The following is a 23,684-nucleotide window of genomic DNA, read 5'->3' on the forward strand; positions in this document are numbered from 1 at the left end:
AGAATACAAAAAAAAAAAAAAAAAAAAAAATACAGATGGTGTACACTATGAGTTACTTAAGGAAAATAAAATGTACCTACTTAGAAGGCATTGCTATAATTTAATTGTAAATAACAATCTAAGTACACGGAACAAAAATATACAATCTGGACATTATAGTACAGACGGCCAGTAACCACATTAATAAGTAAAAAAAAAAAGAAAGGGAAATAAAGTTAGTTGTTTATAATGAAATAGCTGAAGAAGCCATAAACAACATATTGCATGAGTAAAGAAACACCTGACAAACATCACTGGTCGTAGTAGCTCCACATGTATCAAGAGCCCAGACGACAATAGGCCGAGACAACCTTAGTAGAGTAGATGACTATTTCATAAATATTAAGATTTCTTTAAATAAGCTTAGAATATTTTAACATGATGAAAGGCAGGATTAAAGAAACATTTTTAACGAAATATAAAATAACAGGAATTGATTAAAAAATAAGAGTTACTGAATGACATTCTCACAATCACATCATCTAACTTAGCTAATTTCAACTTTTGGTATTTGAAAAAAAAATGAGATTACAGCTGATCTTTAAAAAAAAAAAAAAAAAAAAAACACTGATGCTGTGAGATTGAATGTCATTGTAAACTCTTTAAAGGCTAAATGATGGTTGAAACTTGCCATCTCCATCCCCAAAATACTACTCATATCCCTATGACCATTTTCCCATGATTCACACCATTTAAGACAAAAAATAAATAAATAAATAAATAAATAAATAAATAAATAAGACTTCCAGCAGGCACAACAAAGCTCTATCAAGCTTCCAGGGAAAATAAGGAAGTTCTTAAAATTCTACTAAATTTAGTATTGTACTGTACATGTAAACGTAGCTTAGGCCCATTGAAAAAAAGTAAGCCTTGAAATTCTATAGACTTCGGTACTGGATACAAAAACATAGTAAATTAGATAACATATGGAAAATGTACAGTATTTATAAATAACCTATAGTAAACTCTTACACCTGCAATTGTATTGCCAACCTCTGCAGTCTTAAAAAAAAGAAAATACCAACACACAATTGACAACCTCAGTAGTATTGCAGTACGAATAAATATAATGAAAGCTTATGAGAATATTATAGAACTATCCTTATCTTTCCAGGAGACAAAACAAAGCCCTACCAAGCTCTGGTTCAACAACACCTAAGTGGCAAGTCGTCGGTATAAAACACACGCAGTGACACGTAAGATCTATAGTTAACAACACTAGGAGATAAAATGACAACTTACAAATGAGTAAGTTCGTCAAAGAAATTTGAAGAGAGGCAGATCGCACGGAAATGACATAAATGATAAAAAAGGGGTACTGTAATTTGCATGAAAGCTGCTTTTGATTTTTAAAGGTTGATTTCTCATATTTATGCTTACAGCTTCAAATGCTATGAAATGATCTTTCGGTAAAGATCTCCTCTGTATATAGGTCAATGATAATAATAAATAATAGAAAATAAATAATAGATAAAATTATAATTATAATGATTATCAGTAATAACTATGAAATGAGATTCAAGGAAATCATTGAACATACTTATGTCTAGTTTAAAAATCAAGGCATTTAAAACAAATCCCTATCTCTTACCAGTTTTAATCATTTGACTTTGATAAATATATATATGTATTTATATATATTCATGTAAACACTTGCATACCTAGTACTGACTAGCGTGTGACTATTAAACATTTCCATTGACTCAATCAGACAGTTGAATAAATTGTTGATAAGCACCTCTCAGCGGCTGACTCACTTGATAAATTCCCAAACTTATTGTATTGTTCCATGCTAAACATACTTAATTAATGAGTATAAACTAGTACAACCTCAGATTTCCTGTAAAAAACTTGGGCTTCCTCAGTAAAATGTCACAGCACAGATGTAGATCCTAATAATTGTAGTGGAAGAGGATTAAGGACATGGCAACATAGATAGCCTTGCTATATAATTGCTGCTGCTGTTTCGTTTCTGCCTTGCCACTGTTGTGCACACCTTCAAGGAACAATGTTCTTCTTACTATTGTTGTTAAAACATTTATATTTTATAAGTGTTAACATTCAGTAACACCTTTTCTTCTTGATACTGGTACTTTCTCGTTCGTGTTATAAACGATTTTACATAATTTTCCTCTGTGGCGTAGTTTTGAACATTTGCGAGAAATAAAAAAAAAATGTTCTCATAGATTTTATAAATACTTTCCAGGAACATTTAAATGTAGTAATCATATCATCCTTTACCCCCTCTTCACTACAATGTACATTGGTATCTTAAAATACTTTTCAAAGGAAGAACAATTCAAAATCATCAAAACTGTTCATCTTACACAAATTGGTTCTACAAAAAGTCTACTAATTAATGCTGTCTAAACTGTGCTTTTTTCCATAATTTAATAATTAGGCTTATTGGAGAATGTGTAAAAATTATCAATAAAGTACAGTTTCCTTATACATTACACGAATTTCAGTATCAGTATCTATTAGATTACGCAACTTGTTATGAATTCACGAACAGTCAATTGTGTGATGTAAAATGTGATCCATCTCATAAAAAGTGCTCATTTGATGTCCTAATATGTACCCACTTTTGGAAGTTTTCACTTGGACACTGATTTAATGCTTCCTTCTTTGTGGTTAATGACTAGGCTGGAATCTTACATCAGACAATTCTTTTTATGTTGAATCCAAATGAAGTTGGGTAGATAAACTGTATAAAAATAGTGGTGTGAGTAGTGGGTTGGATGTATGAAATACTGACAAGCTCATTCAATCTACTACACATGACGTTTGCATAGCATTCAAGTAGTAGTAAGATTTTAACCATTCATACAAAAAGAATCCACCAAAAGTTGAATTACAATACATGTACTTCTAAAGGATAAAGCTATATTTGGCATTTTTATTTCAACCTATGAAGTACCCATCATTATATTTGCTCCAATAATGTCAAAAGCTATAGGACCTTTTATATGATTACTGTATTATTTTATATTCTAAAACATCAGATTGAGGACCTCACTAATCAAAAGGGTTCCAACCACTCTCACAGTGCTGGTTACTGTAATATTTTAAAAGATTAGTTCATTTTGAATGCATCCTAAATATACACCACCATGTGCTTTTATTTGGTAAATAAGGCAGTTCTGGAAAAGTAAAGACTTTGAGCAGAGTACTTGGCATTGTAAACATAACAACCTGAGTAGTAAAGAACAAGATTGTAATGGTTTTGAAACATAATAATTAAAGATAAGCATAAGTTGAGTCATAAGTCATGAGAGAGCTGGTTTTTATTGCACAGTATTTTCTCCTATATTTTTTTTCAAAATTAATTCTTCTAATTTCTCAAAGTTATCTTTCATATGGAAAGAAGCATTAGTTGTGATGACTTTTAGCTGAATTGAAGTTTTTCCCATTATACAACTTTTAAAGAGAGTTATGTATAGAATGTAAGCTCTTGAGTTTGTCAGTATCTCCATGTTGGTATGTAAAACTGTCTGTGCTTTATTTGTTTTTACTGTATCAAAATTTACTTGTATTTCCACATATGAGGTTAAAACTGATCTTTCCCTTTTGTATCTGGCGCTCATACACCAAAAATTTTGCAGACATGTTGAATTTAGTGTAATATGAAAACGTACGATTGAGTACTAACACGATTGGCAATGAGTCAAACTTAAAGAATATGTATTGCTTGGAAACATGCATAGCTTAGATCTCATACATTGTAGAGATCATGAAGCCATATGTACCATAACATAAGTCGTTCAACTGCGTATCCAGTTATTATAATAAGTTATGGCACATATTGTATTATGAAAAATTTTGAATTTTGGGGATTTTGGTTAACCTTCAAGCTTTCTACAGATAAAACCAAGATGAAAAGCTTGGGTAAAGCATCAAAATGTGTTCACCATCATAAAGCCAATACAGTACCTCCTAATGTAGTAGCGCTTCTGTGTTTCCAGAATAACATTTCGTGGAACATTATCATACTTTTACTTGTTATGGGAAAATTATTAATGCAACAAACCTGCAACACAGGCAATGGCACAAGGGACAAGAACAGAACCAAACACTTGATTCAACAAATGAACATTCAAACTGCATCACCAGCATACTGTATGTGCACCGTAGAAATACTTACAGCATTCACAGCTTAGAGGAAATGACAGAGCTTCAAAGTACAGTATAAGGGCTACTGAGTATTTGGGCAATATGTAAGAGAGATTTCTTTTTTTCTTTTTTGAGACACTAAAATATTGCAGTTACTTCCAAAATAGTTCATTAACAGCAATATCAAAGGCTAACTCATATTAGTTAATTTACAACAGTTATCCAGAACCCTTAAAGTGAAACAGGTACCTATAGATCAGAGGGAAACATTAAAGAATATTACATCACATTTGACCATAGGTGCCTTTTAAGTATCTAAATTGTAATATACATTAAAAGTATTCTTTTATATCATTTTCAATTTTCAGCTAAAAGATAAATTTCAAGACCTGGGGTTTGTAGCCACAATGACATCAAAAGTCAATGTATGGCAACAGAGGATGGCACAGTTACTATCTAACCTAGCAAGTGTCGGTACATAGAATGTACTGTACATAGCAAATATCACAACCAAGTGCAGGTGATGTTTAAAACCAGCTGCTGCACCCCAGTCACGCTGACCCGAGTCTAACAGTGGCAGTCAGTCAGTCGATGGTGCTTGGCTCCCATCACCTCATGTTACACTGACCCTAATTGCTCATAATCATATGCCACACTGGTAACTACTTAAGTAAGGTCTGTTATCACACTAGTGACCAGATATGCCATATTTGATGCTTGTGCTGTTGTGCCTATTCTTTTTCTCTCTGTCTCTCATTACACTGCTGCACTTGGTAGCAGCATTGGAGACACGTTGCATGAAGGGAGGACCACTTTTCGTCACACCTTGAAATTATCCACTGCAGAGCTGGAGCCATGAACCTAACAAAGGTTCACCTCCATTTTCATGTCACCCAGCCTACTCAACACCAGAATATGAAATAAATCTATTCTTCTATCACCATGATTATCCTCTGGTTTATCTTGAGCTCAAGATGGTTCTCTTATAAACAACACCGATTTTCTCATTTTCACTTTAATCTTTGGTCTAGTTACAATAAAGCTCAACACAAGTCAAAATGTGATCTGCTAATTCCTTGGGGTCTACTGAAAGTTGATGGCAATGTTTTTCCTCTTGTTCTTATAAACATCTGCCAACAACCACACAATTTTCTCCTTTTCCTGTGTTTCAGCTTTGCAATCTTTGCTACGATAATCTGTTGCTCTGGTTGCACATAATTCCTGTAAGATTCATCGTATGGCTGTGTTTGACTGAGCTCACGAGTACATACTGTACATGTGTCAGAGGGAGGAGCATTTGTGCGTAAGGGGATAACTGAAGCACACTGCAGCTGAGAGGTTGGTGCAGAGCAGCAGGCATTTGGGTCAGGGAGCCAGGTGCCACCTCCTGCCAATGAGGACTAGGGCCGAGGTTCCTGTCAATCAGGTGAGACAGTGCGTTGGTGATGTTGCCGTCTATAGGAGTCGCTATTATCTGCACTAAGAGGCCGATACCTTCGTAACCTGAAAATAAAATTAAAGTTTAGTATACCAAAGAAAACGTAACTTCCATTACCACAGTATGCTTCCAAACTTGGAAAGCTCATATGAAATATCTCTTGTATTCATACATACTGTATGCTAGAGTTTTTTTTCCACTAAGCTTTAGGATGTTTTCAATGTAAAATTCCAAATGTTTAGTTTATGTAAACTCAAATTACAGTAGTACCTCAGTTTATGAGTAACTTTGATTATCAGCACATCAGTCTACAAGAATAAAAATTTAAAGCAATTTATGCATAATTTTTTTGATAGGTATGCCTACTGGCGGCACTAGCACTAAATCAGTCCCACAGTGCCCAGACGCCACATACACAGTGGTAGTCATGCTCATTTGATTTTTACACCATTTTCATGTCCTTTCACATAAATGGCAAAATCAGTCGTTTCTAGATACATTTCATGTCAAAACTTAATGTAAGAGTAAAAAAAAAAAGACCAAAGTTCATGAGGTGTAAATTTAGTTATTCAGTTAGTGATAGTGAACATAGCTCAAAAGAGAGAACTCTCAATATTTTGCCAGAAATGCTCAAGTAGGGAGATTTTCCTTCTAACCGACAACCTCTTCCTCCTCCTCATCCTCTCTTGTTGCCCTCAGAGGTATTGTGAGAGTTAATTTGTCAATATTTCTTTTTCATAATTATTTTATATTTATTTCTGATGTTAGGGGTTATAATTTGTTCACTGAATTCCATTACAAACCATTAAATATGAGTGCATATGTGCATTCCTTTATTTCTTATGAGAGAAATGATTTTAGAACCCAAGCCCACTCGCAGAACAAATTAAACTCGTAAACCGAGGTACAGTATTACTATACTCAATCAAACTTACTTTGCAATTTTGAGTCGGCTATTTTTAATGATATGGGAACTGTTTCAATTATTCTGTACTTTTCTAAAATCTAGGTTTTTTATTACTAATATATGGAAGAGAGCTCAGCATGCATGTCATTATATAAAACAATTGCCTAAAAAATCCTACACTTAACACGATGCTACTTTCAATCTGCAGAACTCAAATGACTTTTAAATACTTTTCCTTTCATATTACAGATTTAAAAAGACACTTGGAAATTTTTTAAATTTATGCTATAAAAAGTTGAGTTTGAATGCGTAATATCTCTTAGTAACACAAAATATTGAATATGAAAAAATTTCTTTTAAAAATAAGTAAACTTCCTAACATAGTTTCAGTAAGAGTCCTAGTTAGAACATATCGATTCTGAGTTTTAATGATAAAAGGGGTGACTGCATATGAATATTATGAAACTCTCACTTCATAACAGAAATGTCAGTGTTAGGCTATTTTACCTAGCTGTGACATCTCTTGTGGCTGATGGAGGTTCAGAGGTGGGAGGGCGTGGTTTTCGTGGATGAGAACTTTCTGATTCGCTAGAATCTTCGTGCTGAGGTTTAAGAAGGTATGAAGGAACTCCCCTACCGCTGTCGAAGTAGCGACCACCTGTACCAGCTTCTATCATAGATACGCGTTGCCTGCTATAAAAGAAAAACAATAAAAAGATAAAATTAACAACACAATGAGCTATCAGTAAAATAAATTAACAAATACTTTTGTATTTGTTATGTGAATTAAGATAACTTTGTAGATATCATGCACAAAAGGCGTTGTCTTGCCTTTGCAATGCAGAACAGAGGAGAATAAAAAAGTTTACAAAAAGTAAGCAAGACTGCAAAATTTCTCATAAGACAAAGAAGCACTGACATCACTGATGAAACAATTCTATGAATTTAGTATCTAATGTTTTATATCAATAAAATAATATTAGTGAATCTGTGCAATGTTAAAACTATTTGTCTTTGAGGATAGGAAAAGTTGTAGATCATAGGAAAAAATTGCTGATATGTTAGCTTTATAATTTTTTAGATGAACTGCATCATATATAACCTAGAAACTGCTATAAAGTGTCTTTACATGGCATTACCTCTGATGATTCCTGGATTGTAATAGAGCAGTGGGAGGAGGATTGACATCTGAAAGTGGTCTGGTTCGGCGACGCTGAAACCGTAAGTTAAGTTGTGCTTCATCAGTTACATATTTATCTACACCTTGCCTACGTCTACGTAATGCCGGCGTGAGATCTGCTAACTCTTCACTTGCATCCTCTTGACTTACTGTCTGAAGGTATTCCCGAGATGCCGAAGACCCTCTTTCCCTGCCAGATCTATGGTCAGATGTACCACTACGTGTGCTAACAGAGTCTTCTTCATTACAAGGAGATGTAACTTTTTCTGCTAATGCTACAGATATTCTACGAGCTGCTTCAGCACGCTCAGCTTCTGAGTATCTTGGACTCCTACCTCCAGATGGTGCATTAAGGCCACCTTCATTATCTCCATCTTTGGGAGTGCGAGCCCACATAGGCACAGGAATGCGACTTTTTTGAGAAGAATCATCCTGTGCAGCAGGAGACCTTCGAGAGGTATTATTCCCCCGCTGCTGATCAGGAGATAGGGAAGACCGTGGCTGTAGGTCTGTGGGTCTTGGGGTGTTAGTTCTGGAAGACTCCTCAGACCCTTCTTCTAACAAATCCTCACAAGAACGCCGATGGCGTGACGAGCGACTTCGACGGCCACAACTTTCACTGTGAGGAGGCGTTCCTCTAGGGGAAACGGATGGCGTTACTGTTCGTGACCTATTGATCATAGTTGAAACTTGGAAGGCTGCTGACAAATCATGCAGATTTATTACAGAAACTTTTCTCATGTCATCTGAGTCGAGTTTTTCTTCTAAAACAAACTCTAATGATTTCCGCCTTTCAGAAGTTAGGGATTTTTCCTCTTCACATAATGTGTCCTGCCTTGTTCTCACTTCATTATCTCTCTGACCCATTACAGAATCATACCGAGAAGACTCTGGAGGCGGTGCACCCATGACTGTTTCATAACGGGATGTTTCTTGAGCTGTTGGGCAAACTGTGTGATCGTGCACAGCAGACTCATAACGACTTGTGTCAGGAGGGTGAACAGCAGAATCATAACGAGTAGATTCTGCATCTCTGTCTTTATGATCCTCTAAAACAACTGGCAATGCTACAACTCCAAGTCGACGTCGAGGATCATCCTTCTTAGTTCTATTCTCTTTTTCCTTTTGTGAATCACTCATTTCCACATTTTTGAGATTTTCTTCTTCCTGTTCATTCCGAGGTGAAGTACTTTTTGCATGAGTTTTTTGGTTAGGCTGAGATGAAGGTTGCTGAGAGGAGTCTTCTGGAGGTGGTGCATCATAGTAAATAGAACGTTCTTCATGATGTGTTATTGGGCTAGACTGGAGGGATGTAGATTTATTAGTAGTGCCAGGAGGTAAATCTAGCATGGCTGGTAGTGGTGGAGACTCTGCTCCAACATTAAAGGCAGCCGGTGCAGGTACCACGTTTGATAATTCCTGGCGAGATACCCGTGTTTGGCTTGCTACAACTGTAGTAGGACCAGCTGGCTCGGAGAACTTACGATCTTTGTCTAGGACACGGAATTCTATCTTGCAGCCTACCACAGCTTCATCTTCAGCACCATCATCAGCTTCACAAACTCTATAAAAAATAGAGTACAGTGATTCATATTATAACTAAGTACTGTGCAGAAGCAAAGCAGTGTTGTAGACAATTATAATTCATTGCATTACACTTCTATTGCTACCTCAAACAAATTGAGCATTTTGATGCATAGACATAAAAGGACATGGATATAAAAGCAGAATCTTGCAATAATAGGCCCCTTATTATTTGTTAAATAAGGAACAAACTTTGCTTTCAGGCAAGATGGGTATGGTTACGATACTTTTGCAATCAATTTGCATGAAGTAATCATGAAGGGATGTTGCTTAGCTGTGTCCAAGTGTCTCAAGTGAGGATTGGATTCTATTTTGCATTGCATATGAGTAAAAGATGGTTTATTTCATGCTGTGTATTTCCCTGATAAATCCTACTTGTTTTAAAAACATTATGTGTGATATCACAGTACTAGACATCCATTGTGAAAGTGTTGTGACAATTAATTACTTGCGTTGTCTGGTTATCTCTATACAGTGAATAAACAACTGTATTTACGTTAATGGCTATTGCATACTGATGCAGCTGTTTTAAGCCTTTCACTGTACCCCTTACTGCATAATACATTGAATTGTAACTGGAGAAAATTGTGCATCAAAATTTATGCTTATTCCTTCTCTAATACATTTGACTTAATATTTGTATAGAATTTACTATTAGAATCTTGAGCTAGCAAAAGCTTACTCTATAATAGTCTTAATTAATGGATACATTCCATTATGAATGCCAGAAATTCCCTTAGTTGTTTATTGTAAGATTCTACTTTAGGTGATTTGTTTGGTTAAAAAATACTGTACATCAAATAGCAACTCACCCTATGTCCGGCATGCTCTGTCGGCGCTCTGGAGTTAGAGGCGATCCTTCCCGAGAAGTCTTGACACATATTCCTCGTGCAACATCCACTTCATAAACAGCATCTGTGACCGTAGTTGTGAGAACAAGTGGTGGTTCTAAGCCTGGTCGAATATGGCTTGAAAGCTGGGGGTTGGACCAAGCTCTTGGGAGGCCTGGTTGATTTGCTGTGTCACCTTGCAATGGACTTGCTGCCTCTAAAGCCAAACATGCTGCTACTGCTGGGTATGGTTCACCCTCTTCAACACCACCTGTTCCTTTGGTTACTACCCGGAACTCTTCAATGCCATGACTTCCTGCTACACTTCCACCGATCATTGTCACATCCGGTACCTGAACCAAACCCAACATATTTTACTCAAATGAATACATAATTGTATGAAACTAATGGATGATACAACAATAATAAACAATAATCATTGCTGTCAAATGTCATTATGTTCCTATCACTAAGTGCATTTCACGTAAGCCTGAAAATAAAATGTGAATAACTGAATCCTTAACGTAAAACTGTACACTGAGGGAAGAATTAGAATAAGAGGGGTTTCATAATTTAGCAACATTGTAATGAAGGTCAAGACAACTTCCAGAAATGTGCCTTTATAACAAGGATTATAAAAACCATATGCATTATGTATTTCAGGTATAAATGAGGCCTAACAAGTGAGGAAGCTTTACAGTTTAGGAATGTTTGAAAAAAGGGTTCCTATAAATATTTCATGTTATCTATAAGTTCTTTAATTTGAAATTTATGGTAAATGCTAAATTTTAGGGGATTGGATAAAAATCACATTGGCAAGAAGCATTTGGTATGACTCACCCTACTTACATTGAGAATAGCTTCACACATGTTCAACATTTTCTAAGTCTAAAGTCTATTGAAGTACTGTTACTATTCTTTGCATTTCCTCATTCTTAAAAGAACACAAATTTACTGAAATATATAGCGTATCAACCCACTTAACAAAATTCTGCATAATACTGTATATGTTACTGGCAATTAGCCAACAGTTCAAGGTCATGCCATCTGACAAGGCTTTACCCACAAGCAAATTTCAAGATCACCTCAAGTAGATGAGGTACAAAGTTGTAAGATCATTGAATAAAACTACCCACCCAGTCAATATTACAGTCTGATACATTTTGTTAACATTTATCTACAATTTTGTTTACATCTCAATTGTTGCCGGTCAGTATTTTTAAGACAGCATCATCATCAATCCGCAGGTATCGGCAAGCCACACACCCCATGATGCAGCAGATTAGATCACACAAGGCAGCAGCAAAAAGCAAACACACAAACAGACATGCGGTTATTTGGACACTTTTGACAACACTTCGAGGAGGATCACCTGAGGAGGACCAATAACAGGGGCGTTGTTCTGCAAATAACAGCCGTAGTAGTTCAAGTAATCTGAGGGGGAGCAACTCTGTTGGGCATTGAGCAGTAAGCTCAGAAGAAGGCAATATCATCCTCTGAGAGGTGGCCCCAAGTCTAGGATTCTATCATGATAATCAGCTGCTGTAGTTGGAGGATGATTGGTCCCATGGTAATGGAATGGTCGAGTACAATCGGGATCTAGGAGAGAGAGGCTAGCATCGGAGGTGGAGCCCTGAGATGACAACGTGCAAGGTCGTCTCCTCGAACAGCACACTTCGGCGTTGGCGCAGCGTCTGCATGGGAACCCGTTGTCACACAAGTTTGTGGTCATATCGCATAACTTCATTTGTTCTTTTATAATTATCGTAAACTTTCTTGTGAAAGTACAACCTTTAATCAAATGATCTTCAAACCTCCTTTTAAAGTTCACAGTCACCACAATAACTCTAATACCACATATTGTAAAATCTTACATTCAAAACTACTTAGATTGTGTTACTGAAAAAGGCTGGCTTAAATATTAAAAAGAAAATACTCCTTAAAGTATCATAATAAAAAAGGTGATTGCAAATATTTTTCATTTTAGTTGGTATAGAATCTTTAAATAAAACAGTCTACTGCTATTCAAGAAAAGCTTGTGGTACTACAGAAAAAGCAAATGAAAATTTAAGCAATTAATTCAAGCACACCACTTGTTAACATTACATTGCAGTTTGCCTTCTGGCTTCTCTTCCAGAGGATGTGGAGACATTTGCCACTCCTTAAATCATCAAGTAAGTAGACTGAAATAGACACACTGTCTGTAGGAAATCAGACTGTACTAGCCTAAGTCTTGTTTAAGTATTTGAAACTGAGTGGGTAGCTGTTATCAGAAGAGGTAACTATGAGAAAATCTAACCTCTTCTGTACAACTGATCTTCGGCTAAGATTTCATGGAAAAATACATCTTGCATTGCAGCAAGATGAATACCGTTATGAATTATTTTAGTCAGCAAGATCTCAATGTACTTGTAACATTAAATTTGTTGTAATTATTAAGTATATGCTTTGAATGCAAATTTCTGCACAAATTCATGAATAGTAAATAGATACCTGTACAGTATTCATGCGCAAGGGTTAGCAAAGGTGGTAAAAAACATATGTCAGATTATTGCTACGCCAATGTGGTAAAAATACATTTGTCAGATTATTGTTTCAACATACGTATGCTATTTGTTTAGTTTTAGTAACATATTCCTGTTAGTACAAGATGGTAGAGAGGAAGAAGAACATTGCTTTGAATTGAGTATTAGCTGTTAACTGGAACCAATTAGATTTTTGCCATGTTCCTACCTAATAAAGCACAACTTGTGTATTATGAAACTTAACGCAAAGAAAATTTGTGGTTTCCAAGATCACCTATGGTCTCTAAATTTCTAAGCCATTTGTTATGAAACTTCAAAAACATCAAAGCCCTCATTGCTAAAAGATTGTTGTAAAACAACATTTTATTAGAAGGGCTTTTAAAGCTATCATCACACCAGGAAAAAGTTACATTAATTGCTTTGTAACAGTAGGGCTTTCCTACTGAATTAAAATTTACAGCTTGGCATTTCTAGTCCTTTTCTACAACAATAATTTTTCATGTTTATGAGATGTTATTCTATCCATTTAGTCAAATGCCTATGCATATGAGTGTTATGCATTTAAAATCCAATAATCATCCAAAATGTCAAATCAAAATATAAGGCTGAAATAAGAGTGAAAGAAATAATCAAATTTCTTGTACCAGCTAGATTCTTGCAGTAATAGAATTTTATCGTTATACTCTCCATTATCTTTGGAAAATAGTTCAGTTTAAGAGTCCCTTGTGAATGATAATCTATTTTCATTCCCTGGGTATCTCTATGGATTATATAAGGTATGAAATCATACATCTTTTATCATAGTCAAAAACAGAAACAAATCTTTTGCAATCCTCAACCTAAAACCTGACACATTCTGTTACAATATTATAAAAAAAAATCCATCTTCTTCAGAGAGCTCTTATATTCAAGAATTTCCATTTATCATCAATCTGATTCCACTAATTTCAGGCTATGAGCAAAGTCCTGAACAATTACTTCATACATAGCTGTTTGTTCAGCTACTGCAATTGCCATTCTTATTAACCATTATTAACTATCGACTGAAGATTTACAATTTTATGACACCTTGTACAGCTTTTATATATTATACTGCAAGATAACCAATATACTTTTTACTTCAAAAAAGCATTTAGCAAAGCGAGTAAATTGTTAATTCTTATTTGCAACAAACTTTAAAATCCATTACTCTTTTCTGATTAACTTATAGCTCAGATATTTACATTTCTCTCTCTACCAATAGGTTCACATCCAAAATCCTAATTACTGATATATATATAACCTTTAATCTTATAATACATAATTTGTTCAGTAATGTACGAAAAATAATGAAAAATTAAGTTACCTTATGAAAGAAAAGGATAATTGAATACTTTCATTGTCATTATTCCAAAATTTAATGTAAGTTTTCCCTTTGCAATGTTATATTTTGGATAAATTTACTCTATTCTCTACTGCCTTCGGCCCATTCTGTCTGAATCCCCATCCCTAAGTTCTTGTCTATGCTCTCTCTCTCAATGATCAGTTGGGCCTCCCCGGGTTAAGGAGCCTGCCACTTCCAGCTTCCACTTTCCTCAATGTCTTCCTCATTCATAAATCAACTATGACCAACAAATAACTATTTATGCAACTGTGAAACAATAAACAATAATACAAGTACTGTATTACACAATATTTACAATCAATGGAACTGATTGTACTTAATTGCAATAAGTATGTTTGCTCATAATGTTTACACATTATTGCAGTGCAGAGTAATGCTTAGGAAAGTATACTATACCGGGCATACTGTACTACAATCAACAAAACATGTTGCGGTCATTTGGCTTTTATATCGGCTTAGGCTAACTGCATTAATTTTCAAGAAGTCAAAAGTTTTCCTGTTTGCTACCATGCCCATGGCTTTACATAAAATTGTCCAATTAAATTATATACATATAACAACCTTTAGCCCTTACATTACTCCAAATTTCATTGATTATTTTCTTAAAAAGACATTATAGTACAGTATCTGTCAAATGATCCTCCTCACCTGTGGCTCCTGAAAAAGTTGTGTCCAAACACACTACCTATTTGGCAATAAATTCACAAAGAGGGTTTCTTTACTGCTTTGAAAAGGAAATGTGGGATTAAAGCTTCCACTTAACATTAGTGAATTAAACCTGCGTGCACGAAGTTCCAAGAACACATTAGTAGACACCAAGAACTCCAACTCTAAGTTTATCAAAATCATATTTTAGTAAACCATCTTCACAATAAATTATTTATCTTTTTATTTCAAAATAGGAAAATATATTTAATAATATATTTAAAATTGGCTACAGCTGGTCATGCTATGAAGGCTCTTGATGTACCATTGTCACATACAAGTGCTAGAAAATTCAGTTATTAGGAACACTTTGCGGTTTCCTTTTCATACTGTACTTGTCAATAAAAGTAATTTAAAGGAAAATGAAGAAAATGATAATCATCACATAGCCTACAAATTCAGTAGTTAATACTGAAAAGAATCCAACACTTGCTGAAATCAAACCCTGTACTAACATCGACCAACATTGACACCAATTAGCAAAATATCTAAGTAATAGCGCAAGCTTTATTCTAACATGATTGAAGATAAAAGAATCACCAATACTTCTATACATATTGTATAACTCTCATAGTAACATTTATAATTCTGAAAGACAATTGACCCTACTTATCATTACTAATTAGTTCTATAACTCTCCCACAATGTTAATATTGCTTCATCTCCAGAAGCCCAGTTTAATCAACACTTACCCGTAAAATTTTTAAAATTCTAATATTTTCCCATTTTCTTTTCCTGCAACAAACGCATGTCGTTAACAAAAGAATAAAGCTCTAGCAGTAAGTGGTGGGTGCCCAGGTTGTAGGGTTAGGTAGTATAGTTTACAGTTACCTCCGTCAACCGGAGGTGATCATACGCTCTCAGATTGTTTGCATACTGTGTATTAAGATTTCTTCCCCTGGTTTAGTTAACAATTATTGCCTGGAATGTGCACAGCAATTACTTCTGGAAGATCACGACCCGTATTCCCTTTGTGTATTATGATTTAGATAATAATTGTGAAGATTACATGTCACTCTCAGTACCACTACTAGGAAAGTAAGTTTCAATAGCTTTCGGTCAAGTCAACAGTTATAACACCAAAAGGAAACTTACAGCTATTTTAGCGGAAAAGACAGGGAAAACTAATTTAGTTGATTATAAAAGTATGATGATGATATTGACACACCTCCACCTTTACACAACACACAAGTTCAGCCATCTTTGCATAGTGATGAGCTTCACAAGCACTTGGTATCACTTGCTCCCTTTGTTAAACGTCACAAGTCCAAGGAATCCTCATTTAGACTTGGTAATTCTGGTCCTCTTTAGTTCCTTCTGCTGCTAAACCCTTACAATACCACAATTCCAGTCACTCTAAAAGAATAAATTAGATTGTGAGGAAGAAGACCGAGAGGGTTGTCTTGATCCTAATATCCTTTCATTAGGTATTAGGTAAAGTAAGCGCTTATCGCCAGTGGCATATTGTATAATTCCCTTAAATTCTGAAAGGTGAATGAAATCAACTAATGTGGATCATTTTCATCATGTTTCAGATGACAGTGCTCACCGTTCGCTTGCAATGTCTAATACAAGTTTGCATGTTCTGCTGCTACACCCTTTTCAAAGGGTAAACAAACCGATAAATCAGCTGATGTTCACTTGAATCCTCCTGCAAGACAGGAAAATGAGGAAGAGGACACTTAGAGCTAGATGATGAAAGTAAGGAAATATCTCCTTTTCTATCTTTTTGCCGACTAACCAATAATGCTCAGGCACTTGTTATTGATAGGCACCGAAGTGAGTATAGGAATGTGATATCTGGTGTTCCTCAGGGTAGAGTTCTTGCCCCATTACTTTTCATACTATATAGACATGACATGTGATTGGCCTAGAAAACACGCTCGTTGCATATGCAGATGATGCTACTCTCTTTGTATCAATTCTACCTCCTGAATGTAGATCTGGTGTTGCTGAATCTCTTACTAGAGATCTAGCTAAAATTAGTATGTGGTGCATATTATGGCGCATGAAGTTGAATCCTAACAAAACTCAAAGTATGATTGTAAGTAGGCCAAGGACAGTTGTTCCTCAACATCCGGATCACAGCATTGATAATGTTTCTTTAACTGCGTATGATTCTTTTAAAATGTTAGGTGTGATTCTCAACATCAAATTTACTTTTGAGAAGCACATTAGGTGCATGTCTTCCTCAATTGCACAAAAGACTGGCTTATTTAGAAAGTCTTGTAAGATTTTAGATGATCAATCTATATTGTAGAAGCATCTTAATTCTTTCATTCTATCTTGTTTCGAGTATTGTTCTCCTGTCTAGTCTTCAGCTGCTAATTCTCATCTTAATTTGTTAGACAGGAATTTACGGCCTATTAAATTTCTTATTCCTCACCTAGATATTAATCTCTGGCACCATCATTTAATTAGTTTGTTATGCATGTTGCATAAGATTTTCCATAATTCTGACCATCCTTTACATTCAGATCTTCCCAGACAGTACCATCCTGTTCGTAATACTAGATATGCAATTAATTCGAATAGCAAGGCCTTCCCCATCATGGGGCTCAATACTACACAGTATTCTAGAAGCTTTATCCCAGCTGTGACCAAGTTGTGGAATGATCTTCCTGATCGGGTAGTTGAATCAGTAGAACTTCAAAAGTTCAAACTCGCAGTAAATGTTTTTATGTTGAACAGGCTTGCATAAGTCCTTTTATAGTTTATGAATCAAATATCTGTATTAATGTTGTTCATGTTTTTAAAACATTATATTTTAATTTTCATTACTTCTTATATCGTTTATTTATTTCCTTATTTCCTTTCCTCACTGGGCTATTTTCCCTGTTGAAACCCTTGGGCTTGTAGCATCTTGCTTTTCCAACTAGGGTTGTAGCTTATCTTGTAATAATAATAATACTAAGTAATCCTTAACCTCGTTTCATTACTTGTGCTGAAATTTATCCCTCTCTTTCCTTCAATTGTGCCCTACCTCGAACAGAGAGTGGGAATCAGCAATATAAACATCCTGGAAGATCTACAAAAATAAATAGAATTTTTATGACATAGTTTATTTCTATCCTTACGTGATTTTCATACACATGCTCACCCTCCTCCCCACTGACTTGGTATCAAGAGAAGGAATAACGTCGACTTCAAAACTGAAAACTATACTACCTAGCTCGACAACTTGGTCGTCCTACCACTTAACCATAAAGGGCTCAATTCCTTTGTTAAGGACATCTATTTGTTGAAGTAAAAGAAAATGAGAAAACTTTAAAATTTTTACGGGTATGTGTCAATTAAACCGGGCTTCTGGATAAGAAGCAACATGAACATCAGGTGAGTATTAAAATAAGAAATTTCATTTTTTAAATTCTATTCTTTGCCTGCATTTCGTTCATGGACTATTTGAGAAATAACTAAGTGGGTGAATAATTACTGACTTCCCCAATAGGGAAGGGAACACCACCTGCAGATAGTTGTGAAGTTTCTTGGTGACAATCTTCAACTTCAGCTGAGTTACTTCATGTCTATACTTTAAAAACACCAGTACCCTTTGCCTTCTTCTTATCTAGCTACTTGTATTTATATTTCACCCTTACCTAACATTCAAAAGTATCTTAGTTCAGCCCTAGGAGTAAAATAGAAATTAACAATAAAAATGCTTATTTCTATACTCACATGACATCCATATTGATTATCTCTCAAAGCTGGCTAATTGTTGATATTGACCTTAAAACTTTTTTTTTTTTTTTTTTTTATTGCAAGTCCGTCCTCTGTAGTGTTGGAATCACATGGCAGTGTATGGTAATATTACCACATGGGCAAACCATACACTTTATCTTTCAGTCTCAAAATCGAAACTAGTTCAATAGCCTTTTGACATCACTTCTAAATGGGTGATGAGGCAAATGCAGTATATGAAGACCAGGTGAATAGAAATATAAGTAATATTACTTTTAAAATTATGTTTATTTTCATGACCCTCTCCTGTCATTCATTTTGCCGAATCCCACATTGAGGAGGTAGAATAGTAAAGGAAAGATTTACAAAAACTAGAGCACTCACCTAATTATATAGGATACTTAAACTATTAGAGACTTGCCTTTAATTAAAAAACAGGTTAATAGTAATTCACTAAAAACTAAGAAAGAGATTGTCCATCTAGATCAGAAGTAAGAAATCTAAACACCCCAGAGGAGCTATACTAAACTCTCCCGAGAATATAAAGCTTAAAAAGAATTTGAAGGAATTCAAAATAGCAAAAATTCCTCTCAGAAAAATACACTTAATTCCCTAAAACTTTATAGCACTATATTACCATCACCCTGGAATTTCCAATCGAGAAATAATATCAAAACTTGAATCTTGGCTTACAATAGAACTCAATGCTCAGTAAACTAGGTTCCTGAAAAATAATATCAAGAAAAAAACAGATTTGGTACATTACTAAATTGCTGCCTAAAATCTTTTCAAAGAAAGATTTACACAGAAATCAAGAGGGGTAGCAGTGCTTCTAATATCATGATTTTTAACTTTTAGATCCTTCAGTTGATTTGCATCCAATTCTCTATGAGCTCCTGTCACTAAACTCTTGACGAGAAAGGGCATAGTATATTTGGAGAAAGGAAATTATGTAATCCAAACTAGAAATCTTTACCCTAATGTTTTCAGTATTAACAAAGTCCTTCTCCAAAGAAGGAATGTTGGAAAACTGAGGCAAATGTTTTGTCTTGGAATCGTTTAATATACAAAATAATTTTTGTCTCACCAACACCCCAATTAAGGAAAAGAGTTGGATATGAAAGGGGCTTCTTAGATAAGTGAGGGTTTTGAGGACAGGGGGATTCAATACCCTTCTCTTACCATGAAAAAGACTCTAGGGGCTGGTTGAAAGATATTTAAAACTTGATGAAAATCAGAAGGCCCTCCCCCTACTAGGACATCTATGGTAGGGCTATCATAGCTTTCTACTATAAGAGTGTGAGTCTTGTTGGCAGTAGCCTCCAGAGACCCATCTAAAATAGTTTTATCTAAATAGATTAAAGAGGTGACTAAAATATGTCAATGCGAAGGGCCTGAAGTAATTGTAAAGAGCAAGGCTTGATGATGGGCAACAAAGTCTATAATGCGTTGTGTACCAACAGAACGCGTCCTGCCTGGCACACCAGAACCGCAAAGCACAACTTGAAGAGTCAAGACTAGGTAGGCTAAGATCCCCTCTTTTCCCAAAAAGTAGCTCATTACTATCAAATTCTGCAAATTTGGTAAAAGCCAATGTGGCATCAGTAACCCCACTTTCCCCATAGTTAACTAATCTATCCTCCTCTGGCTTTTCCCTTGAATTAAAAGACAACTTTCTTTTATGACGAACCTTTTATATGAACATTTACTAATTGATGATAGTCCTTTATAAGAGAAACTGAGAAGGCAGTACAATCTTCAAAACAGTTATTCAAATCACAAGTTTTCGCCCCGCATACGATGCAAAGAGAATGAGGATCATTATCCCCCAGTAGTGAATAACTTGAACATTTCTCACAAGAAGAGATAGCAATCTGGAACCCAAGCAGAATGAACGCAGGGTGATGGAAAAAATGAAAAACATAGAGTATGGCTTGCCCACGCAGTAATATTGCTATACACCGTCATATGAATTCAATACAACACTAGAGGGGCCGGCCTATTACAAGGAAAAAAACTGGGAAAATTTTAGTTTGGGGGTAAACACTGACAATCAGCTAGCTTCAAAAGAGAAGCAATATGAATGCCATGGTAGTTTACTAGAAATAATATCAACTCCAAAAGAACAAAATTGGGATCAGACTAGGTGGTTATCCTAAACCATTTGTTTCTTAAACTTATCTATTCAATGTAAACCAGTGTAACTCAATCATCCCATTAAAACTGGAGAAATTTTAGTATGTATAGGCTTTGTTGATTTCATTTCCCTGCTGAACCATGGTGAAAAGAATAAAAAAGAAAAAAAAATCATGAAGAGCAATCAAAGTTGTGCTAAATAAGCATAGCAGTGGGTCATTCCAATTACATAAATCTATAAAAATAAAAAAACTATAATAGAATGAAAGAAAAAATCCTGAACACATTTGGAGCACCAAATTTTAAAGGCTTGTACAACAAGAATCATGAAAAACTCCCACGGTTTAAGGTAAAACGTTTAAAAAGATTTCAGTAACCTACAATGCTAGACTATCAAATTCAAACATCAGTCAGATACACAATTTCACCAAGAGCTCTTCAGCAAAGCTTGCAGATTTCTAAACGATTATCCCAGCCTATTTTCAATGATAGATGAAAATAATGATCATATTGACTAATTCAATAAAATATATAACCCAAGGTTAGAGAAAGGCTTTAAAGTCCCAAACATTCCTGCTGCATTGTTACGATATGAACATAATTTTGTCAGTCAAATTAGAAATGAAACCTGTCTCCTATTTTTCTAGAAAGAATCTGATGAACAAGCATTATAACATAAAAATTCTGTACTGCAATGTCCTTTAGTTATTACAGTACACAATACTGTATACAGCAGTATTGCATATGCATAGTTCTATACTCTATTTAAAAAAAAATAAGCTGAGTTAGTACTAATTTTTCATTGTGAAAACACAAATACCCAAACCTTTATTTAAAGATTTAGAAGTTTTTAATATAAAAATGTAACTAAATGTGAAGAATGTTATTGTTGGGGAACCTATTATTGGCTGTATTTGAAATAAGAGTAATTAATTTAAAGGAAGACACTGGAAGTTGCCATTGATTATGGATAGAAAAGGGTAAAAAAAGGAATTTCACAACCCAAACAAAGACTATACACAAAAAGAAATTTGAATGAAGGTTTCACATTTAGCATTCATCCAGGAAAATTTCACTTAATGCTATGGGTCGGATGGAGCTATGCTCAGATTTACTGAAAATTAATGCAATCAAACATTTATGCTTGATGCCTTAACAAAACATTCATTCAGGGGAGCATTAAAAAGTGCAATATGTTTTTTCTTTAAATCATATATTCCATTTACCCAGTTATTAAGGCAACAGAAATAAGTACTGTATTTCAGGGGCTCCTGTAGTCTTCAAATATCATTGACTATTAATCAATACGCTATACGATAATAAAATAGGAGCAAAAACATTCATATTTTCAGTCAAATCATTTGTGACCTAGTAAGATTCAGAACAAGGTATATATGCTGAGTTTATGAATAAATTTAAAGCCTAATTTAAAGGTTTGAAATAGCAGATACGTACAGCTTACAATAATGAAATGGCAACATTGGAGATTAACCGAATAGAACTTTGTATATTTGGCAAATATACCATACATTTTATGGTACGAAGTTCTTCTACAATAAACAGACGAAAAATTGCAATGCATACAATTATAAGCTCACAAAAGGGATGCTATGGTTGAATAAACTAAATATCTAGTTTTTTGGATCAATTCTATTTTTGGCCTTAGAAATGCTAAGCATAAGTGAACACATAACGGTAAAGGCAAAAAAAAAAAAAAAAAAGGGAAGCACAGCGAAGGAATTTCTAGAACTATTCAGGACTTTATCTGGGTGCAATATTAAAATACATATGAAATGGGCTTCAAAATGTGAAAGCGGTATTTCATATGCACTAATGCACCATAAACTGTATGGGTGGTGATAGGAATGACTGTCATTAAGTAATGGAATTTAAATTAATAAATAAATAACTAAACATTGAACCAACTAAGAATGCTGTTTTGTAAGCAAGAGGAGGCTCTTATACATGCACCAGTCTATCATACTGTAATACTGCTAAGGAAATGATACACAAGGAAGCTAAATTCTGTGATCTAACCAAAGTGGGTATATTTCCATACTGTACTGTACTTCCAGAAGCATGTAATCATTCAGATATGTGACTTTTGATTAACAAATGACACTTTGTGAGAAATGTCTCTTTTCAGTTTGTGAATTTGTTTGAAACTCTTACCCTCATGCAGCAACCAATAGCCCTACCCAGAATTCAACAATGTATGGAAGAAGGGTGCAAGAGATTATAAAGCTGGAAAGTAATGTTGTTCAGAGTATAAAGATCAGGCCGAGATTAATTTGTGAACCTTGAGCTGAAATAGAGAACTTGCAACCAAGGGGACATGTATAAGGGTCAGACCTGGGTGTGGGTGTGATGGTCGGAGGAGCGGTGGCGATCATCCTCACTAATTCTGGAAAGCTCCGTCCCAACTCGCCGAGACTTTTCTGCGGCTCCCATCTCCTGAATAGGTGTCATGGATGTGTCATCGGGACCATGAGTTGACGGAGACACCAGCTGAGGAGGGCCATGACAAGATTGTTTTCTTAGAGGGCATAACTCTTTCTACTTAGTTACATGCAGGAGACAGGAATGTGTGTTAAAGTGTCAGTATGTTTTCATTCTCTAAATATAAATGTACAGTGCTGTTAACTTCCTGAGAACAGACTGCTCTAATAATAATGTTTCGTATCTTTAGAATAATATGTGTTCTACACTGTATTACGTTTCTGATGTCATTAAATTGTAATGTTATATCATGTTGAGATCTATTTAATCTAAATTATTTATAAGATTTATTAAATGGTTATTAAAGGAAATTTAAATTGGAACAAGAATACAGTATATTACCTACCTGAAACCAAGGAGAGATTGGTACTGCACTCACTTGTCAAACAACGTACTGAACCTTCTATAAAATCTAACAGCCACTTTTGAATAAAACTTTTTGCTAGGAAATATCATTTCAGATACAAGCACAGACATTTTTCTAACAAAGTTAACTTGAAATATGACACTACTATTTTTCAGTGTTTGGAAAATTCTTTATAACTGCAGTGTTTACTATTTGAACTTTTTAACATTCCTACACATTCATTCGAGATTACTTTTGCATGGGCTCATACTTACAGTTAAAAGGAATAATGGAGCTCCATTAACGGCGGTTTTCTAATA

General features: G+C 34.9%; 1 protein-coding gene across 1 annotated transcript in view; it reads right to left on the minus strand.

Annotated features, from left to right (window-relative positions):
* Positions 1-599: 599 nt before the first annotated feature.
* Positions 600-23,684, minus strand: part of Asator (tau-tubulin kinase asator) — a 117,504-nt gene continuing 94,419 nt past the window's right edge. Inside the window, 5 exon segments of the mRNA XM_068359819.1 lie at positions 600-5,655; positions 7,005-7,190; positions 7,637-9,241; positions 10,074-10,444; positions 22,872-23,027. Coding sequence (XP_068215920.1) covers positions 5,571-5,655; positions 7,005-7,190; positions 7,637-9,241; positions 10,074-10,444; positions 22,872-23,027 — 2,403 coding nt within the window. The 3' untranslated portion in view covers positions 600-5,570.

Source organism: Palaemon carinicauda, chromosome 36, assembly GCF_036898095.1.
Source record: "Palaemon carinicauda isolate YSFRI2023 chromosome 36, ASM3689809v2, whole genome shotgun sequence".
NCBI classification, from domain to species: domain Eukaryota; kingdom Metazoa; phylum Arthropoda; class Malacostraca; order Decapoda; family Palaemonidae; genus Palaemon; species Palaemon carinicauda.